General features: G+C 36.6%; 2 protein-coding genes across 2 annotated transcripts in view; both read left to right on the forward strand.

The window, feature by feature from the left end:
* Positions 1-10,428: 10,428 nt before the first annotated feature.
* Positions 10,429-10,716, forward strand: Smp_203840 (uncharacterized protein; the record flags this gene model as incomplete). Its single annotated transcript, XM_018789829.1, has 1 exon — positions 10,429-10,716. The coding sequence occupies one exon, from the start codon at positions 10,429-10,431 to the stop codon at positions 10,714-10,716; it is 288 nt and encodes a 95-aa protein (XP_018655233.1).
* An 8,918-nt stretch (positions 10,717-19,634) lies between these two features.
* Smp_176530 (hypothetical protein) overlaps positions 19,635-20,904 on the forward strand; it is a gene marked incomplete at both ends in the record, with an annotated part of 63,407 nt that continues 62,137 nt past the window's right edge. Inside the window, 2 exons of the mRNA XM_018789830.1 lie at positions 19,635-19,641; positions 20,668-20,726. Of these exons, the coding sequence (XP_018655234.1) occupies positions 19,635-19,641; positions 20,668-20,726 (66 nt within the window). The remainder of the gene's footprint in view (positions 19,642-20,667; positions 20,727-20,904) is intronic.

The following is a 20,904-nucleotide window of genomic DNA, read 5'->3' on the forward strand; positions in this document are numbered from 1 at the left end:
ATTTTAACACACTAAATCGTTTTTATATTCTGCTTCTGTAGGTCTATCAGGTATTTCTTTCTCGATTTTCAGGTGGCCTGCTCCCAACCTCTATACTGCCTCTTAAAAATAAATATATTTTTCAGTCTTCCATGGCTCTTTCTGGATTTAGTGACTTTGATGAGCTGTCATCTTGTGAGACACTTCTGTATCACAACGGACTATCAGGTTTGGAGAAATATTTTTCTAATTCCGTTAAAGCGATCAGTTTTACCCATGTTTTTGATAGGAAGAAAACTGATCTTTGCTCTCAGTCACTACATACTTCAGACGTCCCAAGCAGAAAAACACGCTCATCAGTTATTATGGACGATGAAAAAAGTGTGACATCAAATTCTAGACTTGTCCTCCCACATAGTAAGCCAAGTTTTCGTGTTAACCATGAGGACCGACTGATGTTGGCGGGTATGTTTTATCTATGAACATTTGATAGTTATTTTATTCGTTCGTACCCAGTTACTCACTAAGTTGAGAAACCAAATGGTTGAATATGATATGCGACGTAATGTGACTGTTTATCATTTGAATTTTTACATCTGATAATAGAGTAATTCTTCAAGGTATTCTAACCATGATGGATTTAAGATTGAAAGATAGGTTTACAGTGTTATCTAGTCTAGGTTCAGGTAATGCAATCAATTCACCAATATCTCATAGCTTGGAACGACATATGAGTATATCCATTAGTCAAAATTTCATACTACTTACTGACTTGTGCCGAGTAAGCTATAACTTTAGTCTTGATTTTTCCCATTGACTTTTCACGTTTTCACTCTGACTTTAAGTTCCAAAGTCCAATATTCACTCCATCACATTTAGCATTACCTTTAGAAGGATAATTGTTAACATTTTATTGCACTTACTTGACAGTGTGATTAGATCAACGGTCTACGAATCTCAGTTTAAAACTTAATTTTACTAATAACTGTTCGTTGACCTGACTAGCATCTTTATTGTAAACGCAATAGTCACCTTGTCTTATAATTATAGATAATTTAGTGGGAATGTGGTTCATAGCTTTAAACAACTTATTCACAAGCAGGGTTTCGATTAGGTTGAATTTTATTGACGCTAATTTAAATTCTTGGGTAAGACTTTAATAAACAACCCACAGCCCCCAAAATGCCCTGGTACGGCCGAGAGTGGGGAGAGTCCACTCTCCCTCTCGAAATGCTCTAACATGGCCACGTGCATACAACCGCTGACAGGGAAGTCCTACTCACTGCTTTTTCGCGGCGTGTATGTTGTTTACAGAATTGAGAGGACGAAAAGCGAATGTCAGGCGCTTTAACCGGGTCGCTGGATACGGAGAATCCACTTAGGGGAGTTGGGAAACCCTGATTTCAAACTGATGGTGTTCATGGACTCCAGGATCCTGAGGGAATAAATGTCGTATGAACCAATTATTAGTCACCAGCTACCATGAGACTGCATCTTCTTACGTTGCTCCACTGTCTTGTGGATTAGACCTTTAGGTCAAAGGCTCGGGGAGTGGCCCCCTAAGAAAACCACCTGCTTCGGTCTGGGGACGCGGGGAGTATCACAGCCCTCACACAAATCGAATGATTTATGTGGTGCACACCTATTTGGTGCCTCCTTGTACCTATGTTCATGCTTAAATAATAAAGTAATAATGATGCTGTTTGCTTATTATATAAAATCTTCGATGTTTTATCACTCCATTTCTTCTTTCAGATTCTTTTTTATCACCTGATGCACATCCTGTAAGTGTGTAGTGGCATCCAACTACCCGATAATTTTTGTCTGCTATTTTAATGTATTTAATTAAGTATTCCTAACTAACGTCTTTATTGAGTGCCTTCAAAAATATGATATCCTTTTGTTGTAACTATTTTCGAGTAGGTCGAGAACCACATTTCTGCTTTTGTTTGTTCTTACTATGATACATTTTGTCAAACTTTATTACAATACGACAATAGCGATTTATTTGCTTGAGATATCTCTATCTGAGGCTCCACGTTTCAGCTCATAAACTAGGGGTATGGGTTATCCATTTTGATAGGGTTAGGATAAGTTAATATTTTGGTTTGATGACCTTTGAGATGCTTATTTTACCAGCTATTCGTTTCATCGCGTCATATTATTTAGCACAGAATTAAGTGATTATTAAGGTTAGCTACAAAATTAATGTTTGAATTACCTATGGAACGAATATTCACTACCATGTAACTTCACAGACGTCAAATAACAACCTTTCACTACATAAACTTTATTTATTTGTAGGCTTGTGACTTCGTGTAGAAATTGTGTACCATATTTAATCTGTTTAGACTTCTTTTAACCTGTTAATTCCTGAAATAAAATAAATTCATATCATCCCATCTCCGTTGTTATTTATCAACCCAAATTTATAGGGAATGCTAATTTTATCAGATCCTAATTGAGTAGAATCTTCTAGCTCCTAAAGATGAGTTTGATACATAGTTTTTGAATGTACAATAGTCTGGAGGTACCTGAAAAGGAAATTGGGTTAGAGTTGGTTTTAGTGACCTGAGAGCGTGACCGCAGTGCCCATGGTACAACTTCTTGAGGTCGGTTGTACACGACCTTTCTGTGGGTGATTTTTGTGTTGGCTCCGTAATTGTTGAGACCTTGCCATTGGAGACGGAAATCTGTCTGATAAGGCAATGTGTTTATTTTTATGGTTGACCTTTTCTAACCCTACCCTTCCTTTATGGGAAGGCAGCATGGCTGTTATGATGGTTGTCTGAGGGAAACATCTTACTGCCGTCATACCTTTGTACAGTCAGCAGAACTATTTAACCCTCGGACCTTGGGTTTTCTGGTTTTAGTTTTACTGTTCTTTAAGCAACCTGTCTGTCATGGTAGGACCTTGATGAACGATTGTTTCATCTAGTATAGCTCGATTAGTTCACCACGACAGGCAAGCTCGACCATGACTTCAAGGTTGCAGCGACGGTCGACTGGATTTAGACCTGTCCAAGGCTGCGTTGACCACATATTTTCCATTCGTCAGATCTAAGAATACAGGCATGTTCATCGGCATCCGACAATTATAGTTTTTCTTGACTTAAAAGCAACATTTGACTCTAGACCGAGAGGTTCTGTGTCAATGGCTGTCATTAAAAGGCGTACCTCAGAAGTACATAAACCTTGTGAAGGCTCTTTACTCGAACACTAGTCGAGTGAGAACTTATGACGAACTGTCATCTGATTTTACAACCTCAAGTTATGTCCGGCAAAGCTGTGCACTATATCCACTTTGGTTCAATTTCATCGTAGACCTACGGCTGATTTCCTACCAGGAGGTCCAATTATTAACATAGAATATGCAAATGACATAGTCCTGTTTGGTGAATACGCTGATAAAATACAGAGTCTTCTGTTAGCACTGAGCAACATTACTAGGATGTTGGGAATGAGTTTCTCTCCGTTTAAATGCAAATTATTGCTTCAGGACTGTTCTGCGTCTACATTTAAATTAAAGATAGGGAATGAAGTGGTCGAATGCGTCGATAACTCCACTTGTCTTGGAAGTCTGATCAACCCTAGTGGATTGGTGTCTAACGAAATCTCTAAGCCGATTCAGAAAGCTCGTTTGGATTTTGCCAACTTACGTCACCTATGACGAAGGCGAGATATCCGTCTATCAATTAAGAGACAAGTATACTGCGCAGCATTCCGCTCTGTTCTATTTGACGGCTATGAAACGTGGCCATTAGGAGTAGAAGATACTCGTAAGTTACTAGTATTTGACCACAGATGCCTTAGAAATATTGCTCGCATCTGCTGGGATCACTGGGTAAGTAATAGTGAGGCTAGACATAGGGTATTAGGAAATGATGGTATATCAGTTAATGAGGTTATGAATCTTCATCGATTGTGATGATTGGGCCACGTGTTATGTATGCCTGAACATAGATTACCACGACGCGCTATACTGACTGGTATTGGCGATGGTTGGAAGAAAGTTAGGGGCGGCGATACCAAAACGTGGCATTAGTGCTTGAAGTCATTAACTTCTAGTCTGAGCCATGTTGGTAGATGCAGACTACTTGGTTGGGGTCCGCGTGATCATCGTATCCAATGGTTGGAGACTCTAGGTGACATGGCTGATAATCGATGAAAATGGCGTAGGTGTATACACTCTTTGTCTTCCATTAAACCGTAAGATTAATATTACTTTATACATTCCTTTGTAAGAATTAATTCTTTCTCCACTGTTATTTTACTACCATCGAAGTGACTACTTTATGAACTTGGTGTTCATCTTGTGCTAATGAGGTGTGGCAACTTGGACCGATGCATATGTGTGCCTGGTCCTACGTTGTAGCTGACTGAATGTACGATAGTTGACCTGCAGGTAAACTATATGGAGTAACTTAAGTATATTTTTAAGCCTGATTTCAATATTGTTTTCAATTTACTTTGAAAAAATACTTTTCCTCAATGTGATGCTTAGGCGGCTGTTCGTAAACTCCGAGGTCGACGAAGACGTGGGAAGCAAAATTTGTCGAATTGTTGTAAGTCTGTTTTTCAAGTTTTATTAGCTTGTTTTAATGTATCTTATTCATTGTCCAACTAATTTCCTGTTTTCTTTAATCATCTAAACGTCGAAGAACTTATCTTTCATGTATTTAGGTACTTTATCTGTACTACTGACTTAGAGTTCTTGTTTTTTTCAGCATCCATCTCACCACTCCGGTTGGACCAATCAGGATTGCTTCAAACGTCAAGCTTTGAAAGTAATTTTTTGTGTTCCTCATAATATTTTTCCTACAAGTAATTGGATATGTGATTACATAAAGTGGTTATTTTATTATCTGTAAAAGTCACTTGCATTAAACTGCGAAATGTCCGGAATCCTATTTCACCACTGATTAGTTTATCACAGCGCATTGCTTATTTAATATGAAAAATCTACCTAACGCCCAATTTATTTGAAATTACTAAGATTGAAAATTATATTATAATTAATCCTTAATTAAGGAAAATGACTGCTTTATTTCAAAGTCTACATCTAACATCTATCTATCATATAGGTGAGTCTATATGAATTTACGCAATATCTTTGTAGCCAAGTACTTCAACAATGTCGATTATTATTAAATTGCTCAACTAGGCAGAGTTGTAATGAAGATGTTTCAGTATATACAAATCATTTATTGAACAGTAATGGAAATACAAAACTGAGTTAATGGTAGTAGGATCTCATCACCACACTACAGTACGTCAGATGAACTATAGGAATGAATTTAAGTTCTTAAGATAAAACCTACTTTTCTAAATAACGTCGAATGCAGGATAATTTATCATCTATGTAATAAAATAAAACTACCATTTCATAATAACATAAAAGCAGATAGCGTTAACAAACAGCTATAATTAATAAAATGATAAAAGACTTTCATTTCAAACAAAGTTATCTTTGACCGAACAAAATAGATTTGTATTTCCTACATAACAGCCTGCATAATAGATCGAAATGCAACAGTAGTTGTCCGATGAAACGATCACCTGTTGATCACTTTCATTCAACTAACTGCTTTGGGAGATACAGATACAAAAAACAGGTTTATTACGAAATTTTTAATTCAAAGTAATACCAATAGAGATACAATACAGATTCAAGTATTTGATCAGAGAAAATTACAGAACACACAGAAAATAACAAATATCGATATGAGTAAACTAATACGACACTTGTGACTTGGTGGTGTTAGGTCGTTAAGCAGATAGGTTCATGGTTGTATGTAATTACATGGAATGGTGAGTGTAATCATGTTGATGGGGTTTAATTTGTGTGTTTGTATTGTGTGAGTTGTGGTGTTGAGTGAGTGGTACGTGAAGTGAATGTGTGTGGCTACGTGGAGCACTGTTTTCTTGGATGAGGTGAACCACAGTGGTTTTGGTGAAAGTATAGTGTTGTGTTTTGTTGAAGATTTGTAGAGTAATAAGTTTTGTGTTTTGAATTTCAGGTGGAACAGTGGAGTCTGTGGGTGCGGTTGTCCCGGTGAGTTTGGTTTTAGTGAAGCTTTCAGTGTTCAATTTATATGGGAATATTTGTGTGTTTCTGTTGTATTTTCGGTGATGGTGTAGGAGGGAAGTGAGTGTGTTGTACATGTTGTTGGTACGGTGATGATTTTGATTACGATTAATATTGTTGTTGTTGTTTCTATTGTAGGTGATGGTGGGTAGACGGCGTGGGAGAAGAGGCACGGTCAGAGGGAATGTGGGGAGTGGTGGTAAGTGTGATATTGAGTATTTTTGTTGTCGGTGGATGTGAGTAGTCAGTGTTTATGTGATGGAGGGTTGAATAAGAAAGTCGATATTTGTTTTTTGTTTTGGATAGTTGTCTATGTGATGATGTGGGTGTTGTGTTTTACTTGTCATATTGATACTTGTGTTGATGATTATATTCAATGTTACTGTGAGTGTGACAGTGGAGTGTTTGCTGTCGATGTGATGATGAGTATTTAACATTTTTTGTAATGGTTTTTGTATACTTTCAGAATCGTTTTCCCCACTGAGATTGAGCGAGTCTGTGTTAGCAGAGCCCGTAGTTGAGAAAGGTAATTTTGAGATATTTTCCTAGATGTGCAGTTGAGTGTTATTTGTTAGGAACGACTTATTTTATTGATATTGATTGTGGGCTGTATTGTTTTAGGATCAGTGAACGGAGATGCGAGCAGCGTTTCAGGGTGTTCCGTTTTACCAGTGAGTGAATCTAAAGCTGTGTGCGTGTTGACGGCGATGGATTTGAAATTGACGGAGGGTGGTGAAGAAGGTGAGTGTATTGAAATATGTATGGAGTTTTATGTGGTTGTACAGAAGTGTATGTATTGGTTTTGATGAGTTTGGTGTGTCTGTGTTGGAGAGTTGAAGTTATATATTTATGTTTTTGATGTTATTTGTTGAAAATGTGCATCCGAAATTTTTCTTAGTAACCTTTAATTGTTTCGACGTGATAGTATTAGACTCACCTGATGTGTGTTTGTTAATCGGTGAATTTTTTTGTTCTTCAGAGAAATCGATGTCAATGAATGGGGATTTGAATCCACTAGTTTCTTCTCAATCGATCAGTTCTCCTGACAGAGGTAATTGTGTATTTTCTACATTTTATTTGTTGTTACAGCTTTTAGTATTAGTGTTGGTTGTTGTTAGTGTGGAGCGTAATTCATGATTATTGATGTTGTGTTGGTTATTGTGATAGTTATGTAGCTTTTGAGGAATTGTTTGGTCATATGATGATGGTTTGTGTGTTTGTGTTTGTGTGTATGTGTTTGTTTGACGAGTTGAGGCGTAGAATGGTACATAGGATGTTTTGTACTTGTGATATGTGTTTGGTGATGTGCGAAGACGAGTGTGTTGTTTTGCGACGAGAGAACAGCTAGATTGGGTAAGAATTTTCGTTATTATGTACATGATTGAATTGAGTGATTGATTCGAGCTACGACACTTGTGACTTGGTGGTGTTAGGTCGTTAAGCAGATAGGTTCATGGTTGTATGTAATTACATGGAATGGTGAGTGTAATCATGTTGATGGGGTTTAATTTGTGTGTTTGTATTGTGTGAGTTGTGGTGTTGAGTGAGTGGTACGTGAAGTGAATGTGTGTGGCTACGTGGAGCACTGTTTTCTTGGATGAGGTGAACCACAGTGGTTTTGGTGAAAGTATAGTGTTGTGTTTTGTTGAAGATTTGTAGAGTAATAAGTTTTGTGTTTTGAATTTCAGGTGGAACAGTGGAGTCTGTGGGTGCGGTTGTCCCGGTGAGTTTGGTTTTAGTGAAGCTTTCAGTGTTCAATTTATATGGGAATAGTTGTGTGTTTCTGTTGTATTTTCGGTGATGGTGTAGGAGGGAAGTGAGTGTGTTGTACATGTTGTTGGTACGGTGATGATTTTGATTACGATTAATATTGTTGTTGTTGTTTCTATTGTAGGTGATGGTGGGTAGACGGCGTGGGAGAAGAGGCACGGTCAGAGGGAATGTGGGGAGTGGTGGTAAGTGTGATATTGAGTATTTTTGTTGTCGGTGGATGTGAGTAGTCAGTGTTTATGTGATGGAGGGTTGAATAAGAAAGTCGATATTTGTTTTTTGTTTTGGATAGTTGTCTATGTGATGATGTGGGTGTTGTGTTTTACTTGTCATATTGATACTTGTGTTGATGATTATATTCAATGTTACTGTGAGTGTGACAGTGGAGTGTTTGCTGTCGATGTGATGATGAGTATTTAACATTTTTTGTAATGGTTTTTGTATACTTTCAGAATCGTTTTCCCCACTGAGATTGAGCGAGTCTGTGTTAGCAGAGCCCGTAGTTGAGAAAGGTAATTTTGAGATATTTTCCTAGATGTGCAGTTGAGTGTTATTTGTTAGGAACGACTTATTTTATTGATATTGATTGTGGGCTGTATTGTTTTAGGATCAGTGAACGGAGATGCGAGCAGCGTTTCAGGGTGTTCCGTTTTACCAGTGAGTGAATCTAAAGCTGTGTGCGTGTTGACGGCGATGGATTTGAAATTGACGGAGGGTGGTGAAGAAGGTGAGTGTATTGAAATATGTATGGAGTTTTATGTGGTTGTACAGAAGTGTATGTATTGGTTTTGATGAGTTTGGTGTGTCTGTGTTGGAGAGTTGAAGTTATATATTTATGTTTTTGATGTTATTTGTTGAAAATGTGCATCCGAAATTTTTCTTAGTAACCTTTAATTGTTTCGACGTGATAGTATTAGACTCACCTGATGTGTGTTTGTTAATCGGTGAATTTTTTTGTTCTTCAGAGAAATCGATGTCAATGAATGGGGATTTGAATTCACTAGTTTCTTCTCAATCGATCAGTTCTCCTGACAGAGGTAATTGTGTATTTTCTACATTTTATTTGTTGTTACAGCTTTTAGTATTAGTGTTGGTTGTTGTTAGTGTGGAGCGTAATTCATGATTATTGATGTTGTGTTGGTTATTGTGATAGTTATGTAGCTTTTGAGGAATTGTTTGGTCATATGATGATGGTTTGTGTGTTTGTGTTTGTGTGTATGTGTTTGTTTGACGAGTTGAGGCGTAGAATGGTACATAGGATGTTTTGTACTTGTGATATGTGTTTGGTGATGTGCGAAGACGAGTGTGTTGTTTTGCGACGAGAGAACAGCTAGATTGGGTAAGAATTTTCGTTATTATGTACATGATTGAATTGAGTGACTGATTCGAGCTACGACACTTGTGACTTGGTGGTGTTAGGTCGTTAAGCAGATAGGTTCATGGTTGTATGTAATTACATGGAATGGTGAGTGTAATCATGTTGATGGGGTTTAATTTGTGTGTTTGTATTGTGTGAGTTGTGGTGTTGAGTGAGTGGTACGTGAAGTGAATGTGTGTGGCTACGTGGAGCACTGTTTTCTTGGATGAGGTGAACCACAGTGGTTTTGGTGAAAGTATAGTGTTGTGTTTTGTTGAAGATTTGTAGAGTAATAAGTTTTGTGTTTTGAATTTCAGGTGGAACAGTGGAGTCTGTGGGTGCGGTTGTCCCGGTGAGTTTGGTTTTAGTGAAGCTTTCAGTGTTCAATTTATATGGGAATATTTGTGTGTTTCTGTTGTATTTTCGGTGATGGTGTAGGAGGGAAGTGAGTGTGTTGTACATGTTGTTGGTACGGTGATGATTTTGATTACGATTAATATTGTTGTTGTTGTTTCTATTGTAGGTGATGGTGGGTAGACGGCGTGGGAGAAGAGGCACGGTCAGAGGGAATGTGGGGAGTGGTGGTAAGTGTGATATTGAGTATTTTTGTTGTCGGTGGATGTGAGTAGTCAGTGTTTATGTGATGGAGGGTTGAATAAGAAAGTCGATATTTGTTTTTTGTTTTGGATAGTTGTCTATGTGATGATGTGGGTGTTGTGTTTTACTTGTCATATTGATACTTGTGTTGATGATTATATTCAATGTTACTGTGAGTGTGACAGTGGAGTGTTTGCTGTCGATGTGATGATGAGTATTTAACATTTTTTGTAATGGTTTTTGTATACTTTCAGAATCGTTTTCCCCACTGAGATTGAGCGAGTCTGTGTTAGCAGAGCCCGTAGTTGAGAAAGGTAATTTTGAGATATTTTCCTAGATGTGCAGTTGAGTGTTATTTGTTAGGAACGACTTATTTTATTGATATTGATTGTGGGCTGTATTGTTTTAGGATCAGTGAACGGAGATGCGAGCAGCGTTTCAGGGTGTTCCGTTTTACCAGTGAGTGAATCTAAAGCTGTGTGCGTGTTGACGGCGATGGATTTGAAATTGACGGAGGGTGGTGAAGAAGGTGAGTGTATTGAAATATGTATGGAGTTTTATGTGGTTGTACAGAAGTGTATGTATTGGTTTTGATGAGTTTGGTGTGTCTGTGTTGGAGAGTTGAAGTTATATATTTATGTTTTTGATGTTATTTGTTGAAAATGTGCATCCGAAATTTTTCTTAGTAACCTTTAATTGTTTCGACGTGATAGTATTAGACTCACCTGATGTGTGTTTGTTAATCGGTGAATTTTTTTGTTCTTCAGAGAAATCGATGTCAATGAATGGGGATTTGAATTCACTAGTTTCTTCTCAATCGATCAGTTCTCCTGACAGAGGTAATTGTGTATTTTCTACATTTTATTTGTTGTTACAGCTTTTAGTATTAGTGTTGGTTGTTGTTAGTGTGGAGCGTAATTCATGATTATTGATGTTGTGTTGGTTATTGTGATAGTTATGTAGCTTTTGAGGAATTGTTTGGTCATATGATGATGGTTTGTGTGTATGTGTTTGTTTGACGAGTTGAGGCGTAGAATGGTACATAGGATGTTTTGTACTTGTGATATGTGTTTGGTGATGTGCGAAGACGAGTGTGTTGTTTTGCGACGAGAGAACAGCTAGATTGGGTAAGAATTTTCGTTATTATGTACATGATTGAATTGAGTGATTGATTCGAGCTACGACACTTGTGACTTGGTGGTGTTAGGTCGTTAAGCAGATAGGTTCATGGTTGTATGTAATTACATGGAATGGTGAGTGTAATCATGTTGATGGGGTTTAATTTGTGTGTTTGTATTGTGTGAGTTGTGGTGTTGAGTGAGTGGTACGTGAAGTGAATGTGTGTGGCTACGTGGAGCACTGTTTTCTTGGATGAGGTGAACCACAGTGGTTTTGGTGAAAGTATAGTGTTGTGTTTTGTTGAAGATTTGTAGAGTAATAAGTTTTGTGTTTTGAATTTCAGGTGGAACAGTGGAGTCTGTGGGTGCGGTTGTCCCGGTGAGTTTGGTTTTAGTGAAGCTTTCAGTGTTCAATTTATATGGGAATAGTTGTGTGTTTCTGTTGTATTTTCGGTGATGGTGTAGGAGGGAAGTGAGTGTGTTGTACATGTTGTTGGTACGGTGATGATTTTGATTACGATTAATATTGTTGTTGTTGTTTCTATTGTAGGTGATGGTGGGTAGACGGCGTGGGAGAAGAGGCACGGTCAGAGGGAATGTGGGGAGTGGTGGTAAGTGTGATATTGAGTATTTTTGTTGTCGGTGGATGTGAGTAGTCAGTGTTTATGTGATGGAGGGTTGAATAAGAAAGTCGATATTTGTTTTTTGTTTTGGATAGTTGTCTATGTGATGATGTGGGTGTTGTGTTTTACTTGTCATATTGATACTTGTGTTGATGATTATATTCAATGTTACTGTGAGTGTGACAGTGGAGTGTTTGCTGTCGATGTGATGATGAGTATTTAACATTTTTTGTAATGGTTTTTGTATACTTTCAGAATCGTTTTCCCCACTGAGATTGAGCGAGTCTGTGTTAGCAGAGCCCGTAGTTGAGAAAGGTAATTTTGAGATATTTTCCTAGATGTGCAGTTGAGTGTTATTTGTTAGGAACGACTTATTTTATTGATATTGATTGTGGGCTGTATTGTTTTAGGATCAGTGAACGGAGATGCGAGCAGCGTTTCAGGGTGTTCCGTTTTACCAGTGAGTGAATCTAAAGCTGTGTGCGTGTTGACGGCGATGGATTTGAAATTGACGGAGGGTGGTGAAGAAGGTGAGTGTATTGAAATATGTATGGAGTTTTATGTGGTTGTACAGAAGTGTATGTATTGGTTTTGATGAGTTTGGTGTGTCTGTGTTGGAGAGTTGAAGTTATATATTTATGTTTTTGATGTTATTTGTTGAAAATGTGCATCCGAAATTTTTCTTAGTAACCTTTAATTGTTTCGACGTGATAGTATTAGACTCACCTGATGTGTGTTTGTTAATCGGTGAATTTTTTTGTTCTTCAGAGAAATCGATGTCAATGAATGGGGATTTGAATTCACTAGTTTCTTCTCAATCGATCAGTTCTCCTGACAGAGGTAATTGTGTATTTTCTACATTTTATTTGTTGTTACAGCTTTTAGTATTAGTGTTGGTTGTTGTTAGTGTGGAGCGTAATTCATGATTATTGATGTTGTGTTGGTTATTGTGATAGTTATGTAGCTTTTGAGGAATTGTTTGGTCATATGATGATGGTTTGTGTGTTTGTGTTTGTGTGTATGTGTTTGTTTGACGAGTTGAGGCGTAGAATGGTACATAGGATGTTTTGTACTTGTGATATGTGTTTGGTGATGTGCGAAGACGAGTGTGTTGTTTTGCGACGAGAGAACAGCTAGATTGGGTAAGAATTTTCGTTATTATGTACATGATTGAATTGAGTGATTGATTCGAGCTACGACACTTGTGACTTGGTGGTGTTAGGTCGTTAAGCAGATAGGTTCATGGTTGTATGTAATTACATGGAATGGTGAGTGTAATCATGTTGATGGGGTTTAATTTGTGTGTTTGTATTGTGTGAGTTGTGGTGTTGAGTGAGTGGTACGTGAAGTGAATGTGTGTGGCTACGTGGAGCACTGTTTTCTTGGATGAGGTGAACCACAGTGGTTTTGGTGAAAGTATAGTGTTGTGTTTTGTTGAAGATTTGTAGAGTAATAAGTTTTGTGTTTTGAATTTCAGGTGGAACAGTGGAGTCTGTGGGTGCGGTTGTCCCGGTGAGTTTGGTTTTAGTGAAGCTTTCAGTGTTCAATTTATATGGGAATAGTTGTGTGTTTCTGTTGTATTTTCGGTGATGGTGTAGGAGGGAAGTGAGTGTGTTGTACATGTTGTTGGTACGGTGATGATTTTGATTACGATTAATATTGTTGTTGTTGTTTCTATTGTAGGTGATGGTGGGTAGACGGCGTGGGAGAAGAGGCACGGTCAGAGGGAATGTGGGGAGTGGTGGTAAGTGTGATATTGAGTATTTTTGTTGTCGGTGGATGTGAGTAGTCAGTGTTTATGTGATGGAGGGTTGAATAAGAAAGTCGATATTTGTTTTTTGTTTTGGATAGTTGTCTATGTGATGATGTGGGTGTTGTGTTTTACTTGTCATATTGATACTTGTGTTGATGATTATATTCAATGTTACTGTGAGTGTGACAGTGGAGTGTTTGCTGTCGATGTGATGATGAGTATTTAACATTTTTTGTAATGGTTTTTGTATACTTTCAGAATCGTTTTCCCCACTGAGATTGAGCGAGTCTGTGTTAGCAGAGCCCGTAGTTGAGAAAGGTAATTTTGAGATATTTTCCTAGATGTGCAGTTGAGTGTTATTTGTTAGGAACGACTTATTTTATTGATATTGATTGTGGGCTGTATTGTTTTAGGATCAGTGAACGGAGATGCGAGCAGCGTTTCAGGGTGTTCCGTTTTACCAGTGAGTGAATCTAAAGCTGTGTGCGTGTTGACGGCGATGGATTTGAAATTGACGGAGGGTGGTGAAGAAGGTGAGTGTATTGAAATATGTATGGAGTTTTATGTGGTTGTACAGAAGTGTATGTATTGGTTTTGATGAGTTTGGTGTGTCTGTGTTGGAGAGTTGAAGTTATATATTTATGTTTTTGATGTTATTTGTTGAAAATGTGCATCCGAAATTTTTCTTAGTAACCTTTAATTGTTTCGACGTGATAGTATTAGACTCACCTGATGTGTGTTTGTTAATCGGTGAATTTTTTTGTTCTTCAGAGAAATCGATGTCAATGAATGGGGATTTGAATCCACTAGTTTCTTCTCAATCGATCAGTTCTCCTGACAGAGGTAATTGTGTATTTTCTACATTTTATTTGTTGTTACAGCTTTTAGTATTAGTGTTGGTTGTTGTTAGTGTGGAGCGTAATTCATGATTATTGATGTTGTGTTGGTTATTGTGATAGTTATGTAGCTTTTGAGGAATTGTTTGGTCATATGATGATGGTTTGTGTGTTTGTGTTTGTGTGTATGTGTTTGTTTGACGAGTTGAGGCGTAGAATGGTACATAGGATGTTTTGTACTTGTGATATGTGTTTGGTGATGTGCGAAGACGAGTGTGTTGTTTTGCGACGAGAGAACAGCTAGATTGGGTAAGAATTTTCGTTATTATGTACATGATTGAATTGAGTGACTGATTCGAGCTACGACACTTGTGACTTGGTGGTGTTAGGTCGTTAAGCAGATAGGTTCATGGTTGTATGTAATTACATGGAATGGTGAGTGTAATCATGTTGATGGGGTTTAATTTGTGTGTTTGTATTGTGTGAGTTGTGGTGTTGAGTGAGTGGTACGTGAAGTGAATGTGTGTGGCTACGTGGAGCACTGTTTTCTTGGATGAGGTGAACCACAGTGGTTTTGGTGAAAGTATAGTGTTGTGTTTTGTTGAAGATTTGTAGAGTAATAAGTTTTGTGTTTTGAATTTCAGGTGGAACAGTGGAGTCTGTGGGTGCGGTTGTCCCGGTGAGTTTGGTTTTAGTGAAGCTTTCAGTGTTCAATTTATATGGGAATATTTGTGTGTTTCTGTTGTATTTTCGGTGATGGTGTAGGAGGGAAGTGAGTGTGTTGTACATGTTGTTGGTACGGTGATGATTTTGATTACGATTAATATTGTTGTTGTTGTTTCTATTGTAGGTGATGGTGGGTAGACGGCGTGGGAGAAGAGGCACGGTCAGAGGGAATGTGGGGAGTGGTGGTAAGTGTGATATTGAGTATTTTTGTTGTCGGTGGATGTGAGTAGTCAGTGTTTATTTGATGGAGGGTTGAATAAGAAAGTCGATATTTGTTTTTTGTTTTGGATAGTTGTCTATGTGATGATGTGGGTGTTGTGTTTTACTTGTCATATTGATACTTGTGTTGATGATTATATTCAATGTTACTGTGAGTGTGACAGTGGAGTGTTTGCTGTCGATGTGATGATGAGTATTTAACATTTTTTGTAATGGTTTTTGTATACTTTCAGAATCGTTTTCCCCACTGAGATTGAGCGAGTCTGTGTTAGCAGAGCCCGTAGTTGAGAAAGGTAATTTTGAGATATTTTCCTAGATGTGCAGTTGAGTGTTATTTGTTAGGAACGACTTATTTTATTGATATTGATTGTGGGCTGTATTGTTTTAGGATCAGTGAACGGAGATGCGAGCAGCGTTTCAGGGTGTTCCGTTTTACCAGTGAGTGAATCTAAAGCTGTGTGCGTGTTGACGGCGATGGATTTGAAATTGACGGAGGGTGGTGAAGAAGGTGAGTGTATTGAAATATGTATGGAGTTTTATGTGGTTGTACAGAAGTGTATGTATTGGTTTTGATGAGTTTGGTGTGTCTGTGTTGGAGAGTTGAAGTTATATATTTATGTTTTTGATGTTATTTGTTGAAAATGTGCATCCGAAATTTTTCTTAGTAACCTTTAATTGTTTCGACGTGATAGTATTAGACTCACCTGATGTGTGTTTGTTAATCGGTGAATTTTTTTGTTCTTCAGAGAAATCGATGTCAATGAATGGGGATTTGAATCCACTAGTTTCTTCTCAATTGATCAGTTCTCCTGACAGAGGTAATTGTGTATTTTCTACATTTTATTTGTTGTTACAGCTTTTAGTATTAGTGTTGGTTGTTGTTAGTGTGGAGCGTAATTCATGATTATTGATGTTGTGTTGGTTATTGTGATAGTTATGTAGCTTTTGAGGAATTGTTTGGTCATATGATGATGGTTTGTGTGTTTGTGTTTGTGTGTATGTGTTTGTTTGACGAGTTGAGGCGTAGAATGGTACATAGGATGTTTTGTACTTGTGATATGTGTTTGGTGATGTGCGAAGACGAGTGTGTTGTTTTGCGACGAGAGAACAGCTAGATTGGGTAAGAATTTTCGTTATTATGTACATGATTGAATTGAGTGATTGATTCGAGCTACGACACTTGTGACTTGGTGGTGTTAGGTCGTTAAGCAGATAGGTTCATGGTTGTATGTAATTACATGGAATGGTGAGTGTAATCATGTTGATGGGGTTTAATTTGTGTGTTTGTATTGTGTGAGTTGTGGTGTTGAGTGAGTGGTACGTGAAGTGAATGTGTGTGGCTACGTGGAGCACTGTTTTCTTGGATGAGGTGAACCACAGTGGTTTTGGTGAAAGTATAGTGTTGTGTTTTGTTGAAGATTTGTAGAGTAATAAGTTTTGTGTTTTGAATTTCAGGTGGAACAGTGGAGTCTGTGGGTGCGGTTGTCCCGGTGAGTTTGGTTTTAGTGAAGCTTTCAGTGTTCAATTTATATGGGAATATTTGTGTGTTTCTGTTGTATTTTCGGTGATGGTGTAGGAGGGAAGTGAGTGTGTTGTACATGTTGTTGGTACGGTGATGATTTTGATTACGATTAATATTGTTGTTGTTGTTTCTATTGTAGGTGATGGTGGGTAGACGGCGTGGGAGAAGAGGCACGGTCAGAGGGAATGTGGGGAGTGGTGGTAAGTGTGATATTGAGTATTTTTGTTGTCGGTGGATGTGAGTAGTCAGTGTTTATTTGATGGAGGGTTGAATAAGAAAGTCGATATTTGTTTTTTGTTTTGGATAGTTGTCTATGTGATGATGTGGGTGTTGTGTTTTACTTGTCATATTGATACTTGTGTTGATGATTATATTCAATGTTACTGTGAGTGTGACAGTGGAGTGTTTGCTGTCGATGTGATGATGAGTATTTAACATTTTTTGTAATGGTTTTTGTATACTTTCAGAATCGTTTTCCCCACTGAGATTGAGCGAGTCTGTGTTAGCAGAGCCCGTAGTTGCATTCCTGAATTTTGAGATATTTTCCTAGATGTGCAGTTGAGTGTTATTTGTTAGGAACGACTTATTTTATTGATATTGATTGTGGGCTGTATTGTTTTAGGATCAGTGAACGGAGATGCGAGCAGCGTTTCAGGGTGTTCCGTTTTACCAGTGAGTGAATTTAAAGCTGTGTGCGTGTTGACGGCGATGGATTTGAAATTGACGGAGGTTGTCTATTTGGGTGCGTGTTGTTTAGGATTGGGAATTCGCTTACGTTTTTGGTTTTAGGTTTAGTCTTCGCTTGGGCTTTCTGTATTTTGTTGCCTGTGTTTTTTTTATTTGTGTTGTGTTGTCTTTGTTTTCTTTTTTTTTCGTCATTTGTTTTATCGGTTTCTCATCATTATGCTTCATATTTCTCCTACATTCTATTTTTTCTTCGGATTTCGCTTTTCCATTTTTTGTTCTTTCTTATGTTTCCACTGATTTTATTTTGCATTTATTTTCCTTGTTTGTTGATGTTAGATCGTGGGGATTTTTTTCTCATTTTGTTTCTTGGCGTTATGTTAAATTAAACATTAACAAACTTTTGAATAGTATTACATATATGCGCTGTATTTTCTAAGGTTCTCATCGGCTGCCTGAAACCCCGAATATTTAAAATCAATAGTATTTGAAAGTTTACATAGCTTAACAGTAAAAATGGATGTGTGCTATCATGGTGAGGCATTGTGATTGGATATATATTTTTAGTGCTGCAAATTAATTTCATATATATGAGAGATTCTGGATCATCAGAAATAGTAACAAGAGATCATAGCGATAAATTAATAAATTGATTGTGTGGTAAATTAATTGAGTAAAGAAGGAGAATAAAATTGGTAAATATTTCTCTCTTCTAGCAGTGCCTTTTTGAGACCTCTTTGTGATACAAGGCATCAAGTTGACAGACTAAAACCTTCCAGCATCATCAATCGATAGCCAATTTGCTTTCTTAAATTCAGTGATGCCGTAGCAATTAAACGACCAAAGCTGGACTTTTGTATCTAGAAGTAAACAGTTGCGATTATTTCCTTACCATAGCAACTTTATCATCAGTTTATCACATCACCTTTTCATTTTTATTCTCCCCTCCCACTTTAATTGCACCACTTATTTTGAAGGCAATAAGCCTCTTATTTATTTTAACTGTCTGATCTCAACTAATGTTATTTCCAATTGTTATCAATTTATGTTCAAATAATTCACTGTATAATCAGTCAATTATTATTTCTCTATGGCCTCTTGTCCTATGTCTGATGGTCCAAAATCTCTCATATATATTTGATTAATTTGCAACACTCATTATGTCACCACTCTCACTACTTCACCATGATGATATATATCCATTTTTTACTGTCATAACTATGTAAACCTTGCAATAATTCTAATTTTTAATATTTTAGGTTGTAAGCAGCTGATGGAAACACTTCGGAATGAAATGAATTCATTGTGTTCTGTTCAATTCCTTGTTCCTTCTTTATTTAAGATCTTTTTTTCTGTCCATGTTTTATCAGCATTAAGGCTTTTTTGGTCTATTATGTGTGAAATTATGGTTATTATCGTTTGACTTTTATTTCAGGTTCATCGTTTTCTGAAAATGAGGCGATAAATTTTCATCTGGCTTCTCTTCCTATAAATGTTACTGCTTCATCCAGTACCGTTCCACAATCTATATCGGCTATACAGCAACCGTGCTCTGTAAAGGTGAATTGTTTTCTCTTCTTGTATTAGAAAAAGTTTTTACTTAATTTGTTCACTTGGTACTTTACTTTGGCTCACTTTCTAAGACTGCTGATAGTACTCGCCAGTTGTTCCAAACGAAGTAGGTGAACTGTTGCTCGAACTTAGGGCTTAGTGACTAAAAGTCAAACAACCTAAACACTAAGCCTGCCGCTTCATCCTGATAACAAAAATTTGTTCTTGCTCAATAAACGAAATTATGTGTATGAGATTTTTTGTAGTGATTCTGCTTTTTGATAAACTGTTGAAATAAACGTATCCGAGTGCTTTTTCCCATCATTCTACTGAAATAATTGAAATATATGTATATGGTAGCATTAATTATTCGAATATGTAAAATTACTGAGATGTTAGTTATGTTTTTTCCTAGTTTTTACATTTTAGTGGAAATGCTCATTTTTACCATGATATGCATGTCTTTCTATAGCAATTTGTCCAGTATTTAGTTATTGTTAGTAGCATTAAACTTCTGCCTCCTATCTATTTAGAATTGAAGTGGATTATAAATGTTATATGTTATAGGTCTTGACCAATATATATGTAAAAATACCAAATTTGGACAGAACACCGTTTGATTTTACAAATTAGCTATATCATATTACAAAACGTTTCCCTTTTCTCTCAAATAAATTGTTACGAATATTCATTTTTTTAATTATTCTTTTTAAAAATGATCATTTCAAATATTGCAAAAAATGTTTCTTTATAGTGTACAGCGAGTAAAAGGCGTCGTCTTCTTGGGGAACAAGATAGAATTTCTGCCTTAATGTCATGTAAGTTGTCTTTTTTATTACTTAGTTGAAATCCAGCGTCTTTCTCTTATTGTTGTGTACTTTCATCTCTTCCTTCCGATCGTTATCGGTTTATGAAATGTTTTTTCTTTTTTTTTCACATCAAATTAACTGTCTACAATATGTTAGTGGTTATATTCATCTGTTCATATCATGTAACTGTTTCTTTCATCAAAGGGTACTGTTTTTTTCTGATCTTCGTCTTTATAATTAGCCTGATTTATTCTCAATCTACACTTAATAAAGAAACGATACTTAGAAAAAGCTATTTTGATAATGTAACTTGTCTGTTTGGCAAACTAACCGATAAATGGTTTTGCTGAGATAATTGAATATTTTGTCAAAATGTTTGTAGTTTCAAGATAGTATATTCCGTTGCAAGTTTAGATCATTATTGAATAGTGAAGGTTTGAAAAACCTTATTATTTATTGAATTGCGTGTAAATGAAAATCTGAAATTGAGTAACTAGTACTTCATCGATCAACAGTCTGAAATGTTAATGTTTTATTTAAGCATTTCATGTGAATTCTGCGGTTGATTTCATTTCGTGGCATAAAATTATCTTCAAACATAGTTAAATATTTGCAAGCAATCTGATTACTATTTTCATGATTAATAGTTTTGCCACTCACTACTCAAATAGCTTTCAAGAATGATATATGATAATATTTCATGAGAATATATGAGACGGTGGTGTAGTGATAAAGTATTCAACTTCCCAGGTTCATATCTCACTTCTACTTTCACTTGAACTGCCTTCACAAAATCAGTGTTGCTGAAAACCAAGAATGTGATCTTGTACTCGATGAAATATATTACAGATTATTGTATGTTCTTATTGTCATACAATGAATCAATGATCTCACAATTTTGATTAGTATACTTTCGTTGACGTTATATCAAAGATACACAGATAAGGACTTTCCTCATTATTATTATTAATATTATTGTTATTGTTATTACTATCATTATTATTATTACTATTATTTATTTTACTTTTTGTTAAGTAAATGAATTAGAGGAGGATTGTAAATCAGAAGCTCATCGAATTTCAAGTAAAACTCGAGTTAGTAATATTCTTGATTTGTTATCGTTTTTATTATTTACCGTTTGATACTTGTTACTTTTTTATTGTTTATAATCTTGGTTCAGTAGACAATGATTTAACAAAAAAAAATTTCTGTGAAATATCTTCTCAGGAATTCATTCTCAAACATGGTAAGCAGAGATGGATAGTGGCTAGC

This window comes from Schistosoma mansoni, chromosome W (assembly GCF_000237925.1).
Source record: "Schistosoma mansoni strain Puerto Rico chromosome W, complete genome".
NCBI lineage: Eukaryota > Metazoa > Platyhelminthes > Trematoda > Strigeidida > Schistosomatidae > Schistosoma > Schistosoma mansoni.